We start from the raw sequence: 14131 nt of genomic DNA on the forward strand, positions 1-14131 counted from the left end.
AATGACAGCAGCTATTCTACTCTCAGCTTAAAATAATGCTCCTTCCCTAGTTTCCCTAACATCTGCCAGCTAACACCTTAATCATACTTTTGACTACATGCATTTGAAAGAAGAGGCTATTTTAATTTTGGTATCCACAGAGCAACTGTCTGCAAGTTCTGAAGTGAGAAGAGGCTCATGACTTCGATTTTTTTAATGGAAGAAATGGAACTGTCTTTCCTCAGTGAAACATCCTTACATGCATTAAATAGGTGCACTACTTAAAGTACTGCTGGTATGAGGCCATTAGTCTGGAGATATTCAGGGATCCTGAAATGAGGGTATAGCTCTGAGCCTACAGTGCACACCATTTCCTTTCTACCATGTAAAGATAAGCTGTTAGCTATTTCTAGACAATAAGAGACTTTCCCTTAGTCACTGAAAACAGCATCCATCAGTAGAGGTTGTATCCAGCTTCTAGAAGGTTTTGCACAGTAAAGGAAGGGCAAACAAGGTAAGCAACTTCAGTGCCTGATACAATTTGACTTCAGTTAATTCACAAACAGTTTTAGAAACAAAGACTGAGTGCCACAGGAATACTTAAATTTGCTGTGAAAGGGCAAGAATAATTTACATTGCCCTTTGGAATTAGAGCCTGTAGTTCAGGGTATGCATATGAGATAGAGTTTAACCCACAGTAAAAACACAATGTAACTCGAGCAGGTGTATCAGAAAAAAGCATTTACTGTTTAAATGCATAAAATGCTATTTATAGTGTATTACATCATTAATCCAGTGATTTAAGTTTAAATATACAATTAATTGGTATGGAACACAATGGTAGGGGTTGGGGTTTTTTTTGTCAGTGACACAGTGGTTTTATTTTGATGTTTTTGTCTCTGATGGATTTTCCCCCGTGTCTAGTGTCTTCAGCAGTCTGAAAAGGCCAGCTGCTTCTCGTATCCGACTGAACTCAATGCAGAATGCTTGCACTTCTATAAACAAGTCCTGTACATTAATAATTTTGTTTCTGATTAAAGACTGAAGAAAGACACAAACAAGACGTACCAGGCGATTCTGAAACAGAAGAGAAGAGAGTTTCATAAACCAAATGTTTGCAACCGAATCAGGTAAAAGGATTGTTGGCCATCAGCAGTACAACTGAGGCATTTCAGGAGCAATTCGGCTTCAGCACTAACCTTGTTCCCCAATTTTGCACATGCTGCCTCTATTTTTCTACCTCCCATATTACTACTATTTTAAAAAGGCACTCTGTGTTGTAGTACTGTACTTCTGGATACAAGAGCTTTCTCAAGATTACTCACATGCACAAATGAAGCAGCAGATCTATATCTGCACTGTACTTTATTCTTTTATTATGTAATCTCTAATGTCAGAGAGAAGGGATCCTAGCTCAAGATGAGGTCATCACTAGAGTCTTGCTTATTCTCATTTTATACATTAACACCATTAAGGAAAAATGAACAAGCTCCACATCTCAGAATTCCCAAGTCACTGCATGATTAAGGCACTGCAGCTGGCAAGTGACAGCAGCAGAACTGATCCCACACTTGCTTTGTGGGAAACACCCTATCACTGAATTAGCACACGACCCTCTTCCTCCATCGTGGAAGGAAAGACAGTACAAGGGACACCTGATGGATGGCATCAGGGAAGTGCTGTCCTACGGGCTGCTTAGATAGCACCTTGCAGAGCATGCCAGGAGTTGAGAAGTGGATACCTAGGAACTGGCACCTACATTTTGATCCAGTCGTTAACCGCCTGCTTTATACAGAGTACATTCTTCCTCGAGGACAAAAGCAAATGTTATTCTATCATTAAAGTAGTCTCACAATTCATATTGTGAGATAGAGTTGAACCCAAACCTTTCTCTAAAAGCAACTATATACATGAAGGATTATCAGACAGATAACTTTAATAGCAAAAACATAAAAATTCAGAACTAAAGTGCAAAAGCAAAATGCTGGCTGACTCCCAGTCTCCAAAGCTGGTGCCTCTTTCCCTTTCTATAGGAGTGCATTTCAGAACATCTTGTGTCTCAGTTGCTGTGAGGCCTCATACACAGTATTAACAAATGTTAGATCTCACGAGCTTTGCATGCTACTTGGAAAGCAATATGTGTTCCTTAACACTCTGTTCGTTTTTGTTCCCAGCATGCCTCCAGTACAGCTGCTCTATGGTCTCATTAGCTCCTCTGAGCACAGTGTCCCACTCTGTGGGCAAATTCTCAGCTGCAACCCAGCTCTGCTGCTGTTGTCCTATTCTGCTACCAAATGTAATAGGCACAGCTATTCAGCAGGTCACATATCAAGCCACCCATGCGTCACTGGCAGTGTCCCAAAGCAGAGAAGCATCAGCAGCCACAAAAAGATAACAAATGGTTAGTCATCATCTGGAAAGGTACTGAGAACAAGAACAAAACCACACTGCACCCATATCCTGTGTACTGCATGCAATTTTTGTCTCTGCAGCTTAAGGATACAGTAGAGCTAGAGAAGGCACTAGATAAGGACACCAAAAAAAGCCTTAGAGAAAGGAACAGCTGCCTTGTTGCAAGAGACGGAAGAAGATGCAGTCTTTCAGTATTGAGCGGAAAAAGCCGAGGCAGGACTTGGTCAAGATCCACAAAGCCTTGGGTAAACTCAATATGGAACTGCTTTTCACCAATCACATATCCAAGAAAACAAAGTTCTACTTGGCACTTGATGAAATCAACAGATGGTTTTAGGATAGAAGGAAGTCACTCGCACAACATGTAAGACAACCTTGTGTGTCAAATATGTGGAAACCTCCCTAGGGGGTAAATACTCTTAAAGTAAGAGGCTACAACTTGCATGCTGGTACTGAGAAAGTATGACAGGCTTGGAAAGTAGAGAGTATGGTGCTGGGAAAATAGAAGAAAGGTTTTTTGATCTTTGAGGATATCTGCAAGCTGTTACAGGTTGCTAATAGTCACAATTGAAGGACAAGACTTTCATATGAGTTTTGTAATCTCACCTCAAAGGTCTAAAAGTGATGGGCACACTTGTACAGAGAAGAAACTTGAAGCTCAAAACTAAGCATAAGGCAAACATCTAATGCTGGGGGGGTGAAGAAAAGTCACACTTAGTAACAGATAAACCCTTTGCATGTAAGGACCCAAGTTACATAAAAACTGCACTTTTGTCAGAGAGAAGTGTATTATTTCTACAGAAAGACAGAGAACAGTAATTCCCTATGAAACCTCCTAAAGAGGTGAAGAAGCATCTGTTGAGCACTATGAAGAACTGCATAGTGCATTAGTGGGGGAAAAAAAAAGTGCCTTTGAAATAAAGAGGCAGTAAGACACAATAGTTTATTGCTATCAACCTTATAAAAATCTCCTGTTACACAGAGCGATATATGGGATCATGCTTCCTAACCAATTTACTGAAGTACTCACCTGCATGTATTTGTCTTTAATCTGTTCACAGGTGGAAATACAGTTGGAGATATACAGATGAATAAATTCAGGTGGGAGATCAACTGCAGTAGTAAGCCTGTTTAAATTAAAAACACCAGTGGTTTATGAAGCCAAAAATCTAATGAGTCCATTGCAAAACAAATGAATTAGACTTGTGATATTAGTTTATTCCCAGTCATGTCATACAGAGCTGGTTTCTGACAGCTTTCACAGACAAATTTCTAGTCATTTAAATTCCTTAAGTGAGAGTCCAGAACTTTTTTTTTTACTCTGATACAGCACAGAAGCTGAGTCAGATCAGTTTCCAGTATATTAAACATACCTATAAACATTTGCTATGTATTACACATATGAGTCAATGAGGCTACTTTCCATTTTACAATTAAGTCCCCAAGCTGTCCCAGTACCAAGCTTCTTCTGCAGTAAGCTTTGCAGTACAATTTTTCTTATTCATATTTGAAATTCAGGTACTTAATCTAGATGCTGAAGTCCTTCCTTAAGTATACAACTGGAATAACTTCTTTGTTACAGCAAAAGAGAAGTTTCATTCCTTCAGATTCAAATTTTAGTCAAGTTTTAGATAACAATATACACTAAATGTAGAACTGCCATAAAACTGCAAAAGAATTTGACTGAAGTAACTCTAATCACAGTCCTATCTCATGTAGTGAAAGGAGGGCAATACGAAAAACAGTGCATGTTTTTAGACATTTTAATTTCAAGTTTTTGTCTTATTTAACTTATAGATCAATGCCTCCCTGTTTGCACTGACAGTCATTTTTCAGTTTGAGGACAAAGTCATTCCTAAGGTAGTTACACTGTGTGGGAACCAGCCTGCCTGACTGATGGGGTAGCTATCCTGGGCAGGAGTAAAAACTTTTCCTACCATTTCTGCACGTCATGATCATCAGCCCAACTTCAGGGCAGTAAACTGCTCAGTCCGCACTAGTAGGGTGAGAGTTATTTCAGAAATAAAATGTTTCTCTCCTCAAATGATAGCTGAGGTCCTATTCAACTCCGTTGCAAAGGGACTGCTGAACAAGGCTGATTTGTGAGTTCACATTCAGTAATTGCCAAGAAATGAAAAAAAGTGGGAGAAATGTACTTTCATAGCTTGTGGGGATTAGCTGTTTGACAAGTTATCCCATTGAAGGGACTACATTCTGTTAAGAAAATGAGTTGTACTTATATGCAGAAGTTATTCCCAGTGGAGACAGGGCATGACCATAAAACAGGATGGCTATTTAACAATACCACCTTTTGTTCACTTCAGCTGCATCAGGAATCCAAGTTGGGCTTTAAGCAGATCAGCTGTGTGGCAAGAGCTTTTTGTGGAGGATTCTCAGAATAAATGCCCTCGGTCCCACTGCAGTGTTCTATTTTCCACACAAGCATACCTCAAGAAGGATCAAAATTAACATTTTCAGATGTTGTAATAAAACACAACTGCTACCTCAGTTAGAAGAGAGAAGCTAGAGATAAGGCTGTTTTTTAGAGACGCAAAAAGAGGGTGAATTCTTCATCAGGAATAACAAGATGGTGACCCATTAGAGAGAGTGACACTTACCGCAGTGACAAAACCATAAAGATCCAGTAACTGGTCATCTCTGCAAGTCAGTGACTAAACTTACACCTTCCTGGGCCAAAGGACACGTATTTGCTACTGAAATTCATATATTAACTGGGGGCCTGATTTGTGAGTAAAACTAGACAGAATATACATTGCAATGACAGGCTGCCTGAAGTTATACCCGTTTTAAAGAGTTTTGAGCTGAAAATATCAAACAGTTGGATAAAATTACTTTTCTAGTAATTATCAACTCCAGTTGAAGTTATCCACAGCACAGTATGTATTTCCCTATTCTTTTCCAAGTAGAAACACTTTGCCAATACTGAAGAGTAACACGTGTTTTCTTTGAATAAGCCTCTCCATTCTTGGGGTAGGGATGAAAGATTAAGCAGCATAGCACCTGTGGAAGAAATGTGCTTCTTTACCATACCTAACGTGGTAAAATATGGTATGTTGTAAATAATGAATATGAATCATAGTGATTTTAATTAAAATAGAAAATATTTCCTTATTATAAAAAAATCTAAACAATAATTATTAAAAAAAATAATGTATATGCCTCCAGTCACATCCTTCTGCTAGGAAACTGTGAGGTTTTTTTTCCTGATAAGCACTTTTGCTGCTGCTATTATGAAGCTGTTAACATTACATTCAAATTTTCAATAACATTGCTGTAAAAATGAATTTTAAAATTGGCAGGTTTCCATGAACTTAGCGCTGGAGATGTTTGAGAGGTTCAATTCTTTAAAACCAACTAAGAGCTAACTTTACAAATTTAATCTGGACCTTTATAATAAGAGATTTTTCTTTAACTACAGGTACCACCAATAAGGAATGATATGAAAAGCAAGTAAAGCTTTTCCAGTAGTCATAGAAAGCTACAAATCCATAGTACATGCTTCCTCTGCAGAATTAATCAGAGCACACAAAGTTTAAGTCTTAATAATAAGAAAGTATTAAAAAAACAAAGCCAAATAACACCAACATCATAGAAAAATTGAAAAGAAAATGATAGTTTGATACTCTTTTCCTTCACTGCAATCTGACAATTAGTCTTTTATTCAATTCCTGTTACTTTTGGTAGACTTTGGAATGCATCAAAAGGCAGCCCCTTGGCCAAGCCTCACAATCACTCAATAACTGTTCAGTTATTTTACATACTTAAGGAATCTTTCTTACATTTGAGATAGTACTCACCGATTGACAACTTCCATTGAATGTAAGGACATGTCCATGTTGACCAAGACAGAAAAATACTCTGTTATCTGACTAGACTGCATCAGTTTCAGTAACATTTCTATAGCTACTAAAGGATTGTTTTCAACCAGGTCTGGCAATTTGGCAGGAGTGAGACCAATATGGTAAACAAGCTTGGGGTCCTTTTCCAGTTCTCCCAGGAGCTGTAAAGAAAAAAAGATTCAGTTGTTTGTTTGATTTTTTTTCTTAACTAGTCACATTACTGCTTGAAGAAACTGTTATACAATACATCTAAACTACACCAGAATTACAACCCTTTAGATTTAGACACCGCTATTGAAAGACACTGGAGGTATACTTTACAATTTTTATGTAAAGGCAAAACTGTGCCCATAAAACCTTTACTAAGGCATTTAACAGTCTTGAATCGGTGGATGGCAAAGAACAGAGGAAAAAAATACAAACTAAGTTTCAGCCTTCTTCAGTTTCCAGTCTAGCAGAAAGAAAACGCAATTTCAAGTTCACTGTTATCAGAAAAAGTTCTGCAAATGAGATATTTTATAGTGCTAGCATAATGATTATCAAAAAAGCCCACTGAAATCAAGGGTTCTACTATCAAATTGAAGAAAAACAAAAATTAATTCAGCGTTGGCATTTCTGAAGTAATCACTTAGAATAGTTTCCACAAAAGCATGAACAACTTTGTTATAAGAGATTTTTTTCATGCAAAAAAATATTGGTGCCACTTATTGATCAACTGTAACACTGTCAACTCAATGCTAGAAGCTTAAAGTTTTCTTCCTTATTCACACAAGCCCAAGTAAAAACGATTGGGTTTTTACAATATAAAGTACTTGGAGATTTCTGAATCCAAACACTGGTCTAAGTTTTTTAATACATGAGTTAACAGACAGCTTTTTAGAAAATCGTTTTAGACAGAAAAGTGCATGATACTTTACCTGTGTTTGCTGTGGGGAAGTCAAAGGACTTTTAAAAGCTTTTGCCATGATTCTTTTTATCTCAACTCCAGTGCTGTTCTTAACACACATTGACTTATCCCACTGAATTGTGTGATCTGGCTCTATTGGATTTAACCATGCCAATTCATCCTCACATATATGGAGTGGAGGTGGTGGTCGAATGAACTCTGGTCGAAAGTGGCCTAAAAAAACAACCGCGTGAAGTGTTTTTTAAACTCCAGGTACTCCATTTTCTATCAGTACAAAAAACCCTGACCATTTCTTTATGCTGTTATAACACTAAGAACAGCATTACAATCTTACTTGCCTCCCAGACAAACATTCCTAAGTTTAATTGATGCTGTTACATTAGTCTGTTTTCCCTCTTGATTCATACTGCTAAGTTATCAATTCTGTCATTTGTCTTTTTTCCTTCCACAGGAGCTTCTTTGGAACGTGTTAACAGTCAGCGCAGACCTTAGTGTACAAGGTCAAGATCTGAGGAGCATCAGGCCCAGTGTTTTAGCCAACAGATGACACTGGTAACAGCTTCAAGACAGACTTCAGATTTTTAAAAGCCCGGAAAGGTGAACACTATGGAATCACATCTAGAGACAGCCTGACAGTGTTTTGCACTTCATTTTTATCCCCATTTCATACCTTGAAAATACTTCTGAATTACATTACATTACCTGTGGAAAAGTGTATCAATATAGCATGAAGTGAGTCACAGAAACAAAGATGTGGAAATGCACGTACTTTCTATAGGAGGTTTTGGTCCACTCACTAAGGCTTCTGTGATCTGGGAGGCAACAGAGCTGTCAAAACCAGAGTTGGAAGAATCTGGGTCAGGATCGCTGAGAATGCTGGGGAAGCTGGCCTTGCTCTGTGTTGGCAACTCAGACTGACGTTCTGAAAGAAGGCCAGTCCATAATATTAAAGCATAAAATTGAAACAGAGATGCCTGGAATACTAAAAGCAGTCAGAAACAATCAGCTTTAGACAAGAACTAGCTTGAAAAAACCAAACCTGATAACATCAACATGAAATTCGGTACTCGAGAGTGCCAGCTGACAAGTGAGGGACAGAGGCACAAAGCAAGCACAAAGAAATAGAAATGAATCTGAAACATAGTCTTGACTTCAGAAAAAGTAAGCAACTGATGTAATATGCTTCTAAAAGCACATTAGTAGATTCACACAGCACTCCTCAAAGAGGTCACATGCTTTATCCAGTTTTGCAATCACTTCTTCTCAGAGCCATGGAAGTGAAAAATCTACTCAGATCCATTAACAGACTCGGCAACAATAACAGCCATACTAGACCTGAAGTCACCTCTTCACATTTATCCAACACATTTCAGGGGCACTGCATAAGCTACTTCTGCATTCACTGACAAGCTACAGCAAGTGCTTGTGTGGGAAAAGATGGAGATTGTTACGTAATTCTACACAGAGCGTTATATTAAAGCATAACTGAGAGAGTAGCTGAAAGTGCCCCTTTAATGGCATTTACAGAACATATATTACATAAAAATAATACTAAATTTAGTATAAATAACAGAAGACTTGAATAAACTGGCCAAAAAAAAAAATGGTGAGGCTCAGGACTTGCACTGTCAGATTTTCAGGTGTTCTGTCACAATCTACCATTCTTCTGTACCTAAACTCTAAACATCTGATCTTCTGTATCCTGTTATTTTGAGACATGTTTTCCATTGCTTAGGCAAAAAAACCACAATCCCAAAACAAACCCCAACAGACATAAACCAGAAAAAAACCCCACTATAGAACACCACCTTAGACTACACCCCTCCACACCCAGAGAACATTAAGCAGCAGATTAAGCCTTATGTAATCTGACATCCAAAACTTTTGGACCACACAAAGAACCCTAGAAAAAGTTCTATGTGAAACTAAACACCACTCCTGACTAATGAAGTGATTTAGTGTACTGTCCCTATCACTTACAAGCAAAGTGTGCTTACTCCTTTTTGTGCAAGTACATCCCTTCCCAACTTCCCATGCGTATGAACACTACTTCGTATGACTCTACCAAATCCACAAGAGATGCTGAAACTGTGAGTGGCAAGAGGATTCGCAAAACAAAGCAGCACCCATTGCTAATTTTTTTTTTTTTTTGGCTTTCTGTCCTACTTTATCCAATTATTTCAGTTCATACAAACATTTGAACATATGCACACTGAAGTGGCACAGTAAGGCATGGTTTTCTCTGAAAGGCAGCATTTAGCATACTGTCCAGTTATTTTAAAAAAGTATTTTGAAGTCCAAACGAGCTGGTTTATAAAAAATGTCTCCAGCTTTAGAAACTGTTTCAAACTCCAGCTTGTGAGTACTTTAAAAGTTAGCCATTGAACAGAAGGGTTGATACTACAAATTAAGTTATATGGAAAAAAAAAAAAAGTGTGTTATCAGTTTTTCTTTATAGTCTAGAATTTCAGTCTATCAGATGGTTAACATAAAGTTGTGTCCTCATAATCTCAAATGGTTTATGAAGCTTAATTAGAAATATAAAAGTTTAGGTTACAGTCCTTCAATTCAGTGATTTTAGACGCCTGCCTGAGCCCTTAGCTATATGCAATGAAGCTCAAAAGCTCATCCTCAGTGCTTCAAGGACTGGATCAACAGTTTCAGGTAGGCAAAAGCAAGAATTAGAACGTGCTGATTTAACAAGACAGAATATAGCCCCTTGAATTAAGACTAACCACTTGGCCTCCCTTATGGAGCTTTTTTTTTTTTTACAGGTAAAAAGAAACTTCTTTTGATTCTTGAAGGAAAGTTCTACAATGTATTATGAACTTCACTCTAATGCAGGTCAATTACTCTAAAATCAAACAAGGGTTAGAAGACAGTTAGGAGCATTTTGCCAGAAGACCGATTCCTGCAACTGGAATAAAGTGACATTTTTGATGTGGTGACACACCAGATCAAAACCAAGTCATAAGGACAGACAGACCAAAGGGAAAAGAGAACAAGCAAGTTTTAGTACTTGTTCCCAAGGTGCTGTATTCCCACACCTTACTTTTTTGGCAGGAAAAGCCCCAAAGAAGCCAAAACCAACACGGACAACAACAAAAACAAAGAAAACCACACCCAGAAAAACAACCATACAGTTGCAAGTCAATTGTCAAAAAAAAAAAAAAAAAAGGATTGATACAGATAGACTGATTTTAAAAAAATTAATGCTTTCTAAATTATTTTTAAGGGCCACCAAGTCTTACAGCTGTTAAGTTCTACAAAATGTGGGGGGAAAGGGTGTAAATGCAGCCCCTTAAACATTGTATCTAAGCACCACAATACAAATATTTATGCACTGTCAGCATCACAGCTTCATCCTGCATATTGAATCATTAGGAGAAATATACTGAAAACTTCTCAAAAACTCACCAACCTTTCAAAAATGACAAATATTCAAGAAGCATCACGATATTAAGATGAACAGAAAACTTATCTTCTAAGAAAGTGATTAAAAAGCAGACATTTATTCTAGGGAGCTATAGCAAAAAGCCTGAGAAAGAGAGCAGAAAGTTTTTTCAGATGGATGTTGGTTTTACATAACTCGTATAACTGCTCAAAAAAACCTGATTATGCAAGTTTACTGTATTATGTAAGCAATGATACAAACACATCTCACAGGGCTTAATTTGTACTGTACTTTAAGCCACCAGTGTCTTCTATTTTAAAAAAGATGGCCTAGACCACCCATTCATACAACTGCAGTTTTGAAGTTCTCTGTATATTTTATTTTTAATGAAAACAACCTGTTCTGAAGGCAAACACAGCACCAAGGGGAAAACAAATGAAAAAACTCTAGGGTTCTTTAAGGCATCACATATGCCTTATGCTAAAAATCACAAGTTACCTCAAGTTTCACAAAACCTGAATTCACAAAAGCATTCTAGAAAACACAGATAGGATGAACAGAGCAAGAACCTGAAGAGTTGGTTTCCCCCTTGAAGGTATGTTAGGGTATTCACCTTACATTTTCAAAAGATCTGAATCTGGAAAGGCTACCTAAGGAAGACACTAGAGGATATTTGTGGACTGTGAACAGGGAACAGCACATCACAGTATAACAAACCAGTGAAAGATTCTACAGAAAAAAACCCGACAACAAAAAAAACAAAACACACACACACAAAAAAACAACAAAAACAAACACACACACTCAAAAAAAAAAACCACACACACACACACACAAAAAAAAACACAAAACAGGAAAAATGACAACACCAAGATATAACTGCAGGATGGAAAAAGCCTAGTTACTGCCTGACCTCAGAGCTGGGAACCACACTACAAAGATACAGAAGTGGAATGGTGAGTTTTTAAGCAAGTAGATCCATTTGCACATACCTAGGAAAAAAACTACTATTTTTTTGCTGTTCAAACTGGTTCTTTGTTCCCAACAATATTTTCATAATTCAAAGTAGTTCCAGATGTGACTCATCAGTCAACAGGATCAGAACAATCATGTTCCTTCTCCTTTTCTCCTGTCAAAGGATAAGCATCACACTGCTTTTCTTTTCAATGTAGTAAAAGTAGACCACCTTCCCACTCTTGAGCTAATGCTGCAATAACTGACTTTATTTTGTAAAAGTGAAGATACAATTGTAATAGCCAACTTGCCAGATGCAGCTGAAGTACTGGTACGTGACAACATGACGGTTATGCTCTGTTCTATCATACTAGAAATACTGCGAGAAGTGAAAAGGGATAAAAATACACACACAAATCAAAACAAATCTTAGATGAAAATCTTCCTCTACCTGCAAAATGTTCTCATGTTTAAGACAGTGACATAAATGCTTAAAAAGCTGCTTGTTAAGTAGAATAAAACAGTGAAGATGTAACCTCTGCTTGAAGTTTCTCTTTGTCCGTGAAGATGGGTTTGAAGACCCTAAAGCCCAGTTCGACCTTTTTCTCATTTAGGATAAACAAGAGTGTTTCTCACGAAACTCACAGCTACATTACAATTAGCATTTCCATTCATAATTGAATTACAGCTGCAATTCTTCCTTACCTGCTAATGCCAGCTGAAGCCCACTTATATCCACGGACTGGGCCATGTTCCCCACATCCATTGAAGCAATCTGCCGAGGAGTCTTCTTGAACAGCTCTCTAGGGGGGGCCAACATCAGTTGAGAAAGAAAGAATTTTTCTGGAGGCGTTATGGGAGGCAAGAAGCCTGTGGATACACAACAAAAAAACAACCCTGGATTGGTAAGGCAGTAGCATTAATGGTTTCTATATGTTTCACACAGAACAAGCAAAACTAAAATGCAAAATGTAATTATGGCAAGATAAATGCAACTGAACAGTCTCTGTAAGTACATACAGACCTGCTACCTCCTTCACTCCCCCATCCTCATCCCTGGAAGTGTTCAAGGCCGGGTTGCATGGGGCTCTGAGCAACCTGTTCTAGTGGGAGGTGTCCCTGACCATGGCAGAGGGTTGGAACTAGAGGATCTTTAAGGTCCCTTCCAAACCAAAGCATTCTGTGTTCCTCAAGTGATGTAAAACACAGCGTTATAGTGATCAGCATCGTTCACCTCGACACCAAACATCTGATGCTCAGGCAGTCCCAGTGGTTTCTTTACATGCTTTCCCAATTTAGACAACTATTAAATATGACCAGGCGTTCCAATTCCTTCTGTAAATTCCAAAGTCATTTTTTTTTTTTAGAAACTGATGCACCCATCGCTGTCACGCTTGCGTTTACCGACGAGGGAAAAAGTGTTCGACTCTCACGCCTCTTAACGTCTGTCTCCCAGCTCTAACAGCTGCCAAACCCCTCCTTTCGCCCCCAGCTTTCCGTCACGGCTTTCCCACAGCAGCCCCCTGTTCCGACCCAACCGAGCGGCCCTGACACCAAGCCTAGAGATTCTTGCCGCGGAAAAATCATAGAATCCTAGGGGTTGGAAGGGACCTCGAAAGATCATCTAGTCCAACCCCCCTGCCAGAGCAGGGTCACCTAGAGCACATCACACAGAAACGTGTCCAGGCGGGTTTTGAATGTCTCCAGAGAAGGAGACTCCACAACCTCTCTGGGCAGCCTGTTCCAGTGCTCTGTCACTCTCACAGTAAAAAAAAATTTTCTGATATTGACCTTAAACCTCCTATGCTCCAATTTGTATCCATTACTCCTTGTAAAACCCAAGACCTCCCACCGCCTCTCCCCAAGACGCCGGGCGGGGACCGGCAGCCGCCCCGCGGCCCGGGCAGCCGGCGGGACCCACCGGAGAGCGGCGTCCGCTCGGCCTCGTCGCCGCCCCGCTCGGGCGCGGGGTTCAGGAGGTGGGCGAAGACGGCGGCGAAGGGGTTGGCGGCGAGGGGCTCGGTGCGGTACATCTCCCAGAGGAGGTAGAGGGCGGTGAGGCGCTGGGCCGGGCTGGGCAGCAGGTCGGGCTGCTGGAGGAGGAGGACGAGGACGGAGCCCAGGCGGAAGTGCTCGGCCTTGCCGAAGTAGTGGTGGAAGGCGCTGGAGAGGCCCTCGAAGGTGCTGCCGCCCGCCTCCTCCGACACGATGCTCAGCAGGCTCGACAGCTCCTTCGGCGACAGGCTCATCCTGCCGCCCGCCGCTCCGCCCGCCTCCGCTCCCACCTGCGTGCCGGGCGCCGGACTCCCCCCACCCCCGGGCATCCGCCGCCCGCTCCGCTCGGCCCCGCTCCCAGGCCCGGCCCCGCTCCCAGGCCCGGCCCCGCTCCCAGGCCCGGCCCCGCTCCCGGCCCCGGCCCCGCTCCCGGCCCCGGCCCCGCTCCCGCCGCCTCCCGCTGCCGTAACGCGGCCGTAAAGCGCCGGGGGCCGCCGGGACGTTCCGGCCGGGGCGGTGAGGAGGCGCGAGCCGCCCCCCCCCTCCCCCCGCCCCGCCAAACAGGATTGGCTGGAACCGGCCGGCCGGGGGCGGGACGGGAGCAGCCGATTGGAGAGCCCGCGCGGCGGC

General features: G+C 40.7%; 1 protein-coding gene across 3 annotated transcripts; it reads right to left on the reverse strand.

Annotated features, from left to right (window-relative positions):
• Positions 1-703: 703 nt before the first annotated feature.
• On the reverse strand, positions 704-13885 carry CNOT11 (CCR4-NOT transcription complex subunit 11). Of its 3 annotated transcripts, none has more exons than XM_051629445.1 (7): positions 13428-13885; positions 12212-12376; positions 7928-8080; positions 7169-7371; positions 6210-6412; positions 3422-3518; positions 704-1056 (listed from the first exon to the last, which is right to left on the reverse strand). In XM_051629445.1, exons 1-7 carry the CDS (start codon positions 13828-13830, stop codon positions 859-861), a joined length of 1422 nt encoding a protein of 473 aa, XP_051485405.1. In that variant the 5' UTR covers positions 13831-13885; the 3' UTR covers positions 704-858. The 3 variants fall into 3 exon arrangements, 2 of the variants coding, with proteins under 2 accessions (XP_051485405.1, XP_051485417.1); XR_007890568.1 differs by lacking the exon at positions 704-1056 and adding an exon at positions 4700-4839 and having other exon boundaries at positions 3434-3518; positions 13428-13842; XM_051629457.1 differs by lacking the exons at positions 704-1056; positions 3422-3518 and adding an exon at positions 4856-5412 and having other exon boundaries at positions 13428-13842.
• Between the last annotated feature and the right edge of the window lie 246 nt (positions 13886-14131).

This window comes from Apus apus, chromosome 1, assembly GCF_020740795.1.
Source record: "Apus apus isolate bApuApu2 chromosome 1, bApuApu2.pri.cur, whole genome shotgun sequence".
Classification (NCBI taxonomy): Eukaryota; Metazoa; Chordata; class Aves; order Apodiformes; family Apodidae; genus Apus; species Apus apus.

What these genes read in the sequence shown, in the direction of transcription:
- CNOT11 (XM_051629445.1), bottom strand. Translation starts at nt 13,830, where the DNA reads ATGCCCGGGGGTGGGGGGAGTCCGGCGCCCGGCACGCAGGTGGGAGCG. An exon ending in GCTTCAGCTGGCATTAGCAG is followed by an intron (nt 8,081 to 12,211) that starts GTAAGGAAGAAT and finishes GCCTTCTTTCAG; the next exon opens with AACGTCAGTCTGAGTTGCCA. An exon ending in ACCAAAACCTCCTATAGAAA is followed by an intron (nt 7,372 to 7,927) that starts GTACGTGCATTT and finishes TTGTTTTTTTAG; the next exon opens with GCCACTTTCGACCAGAGTTC.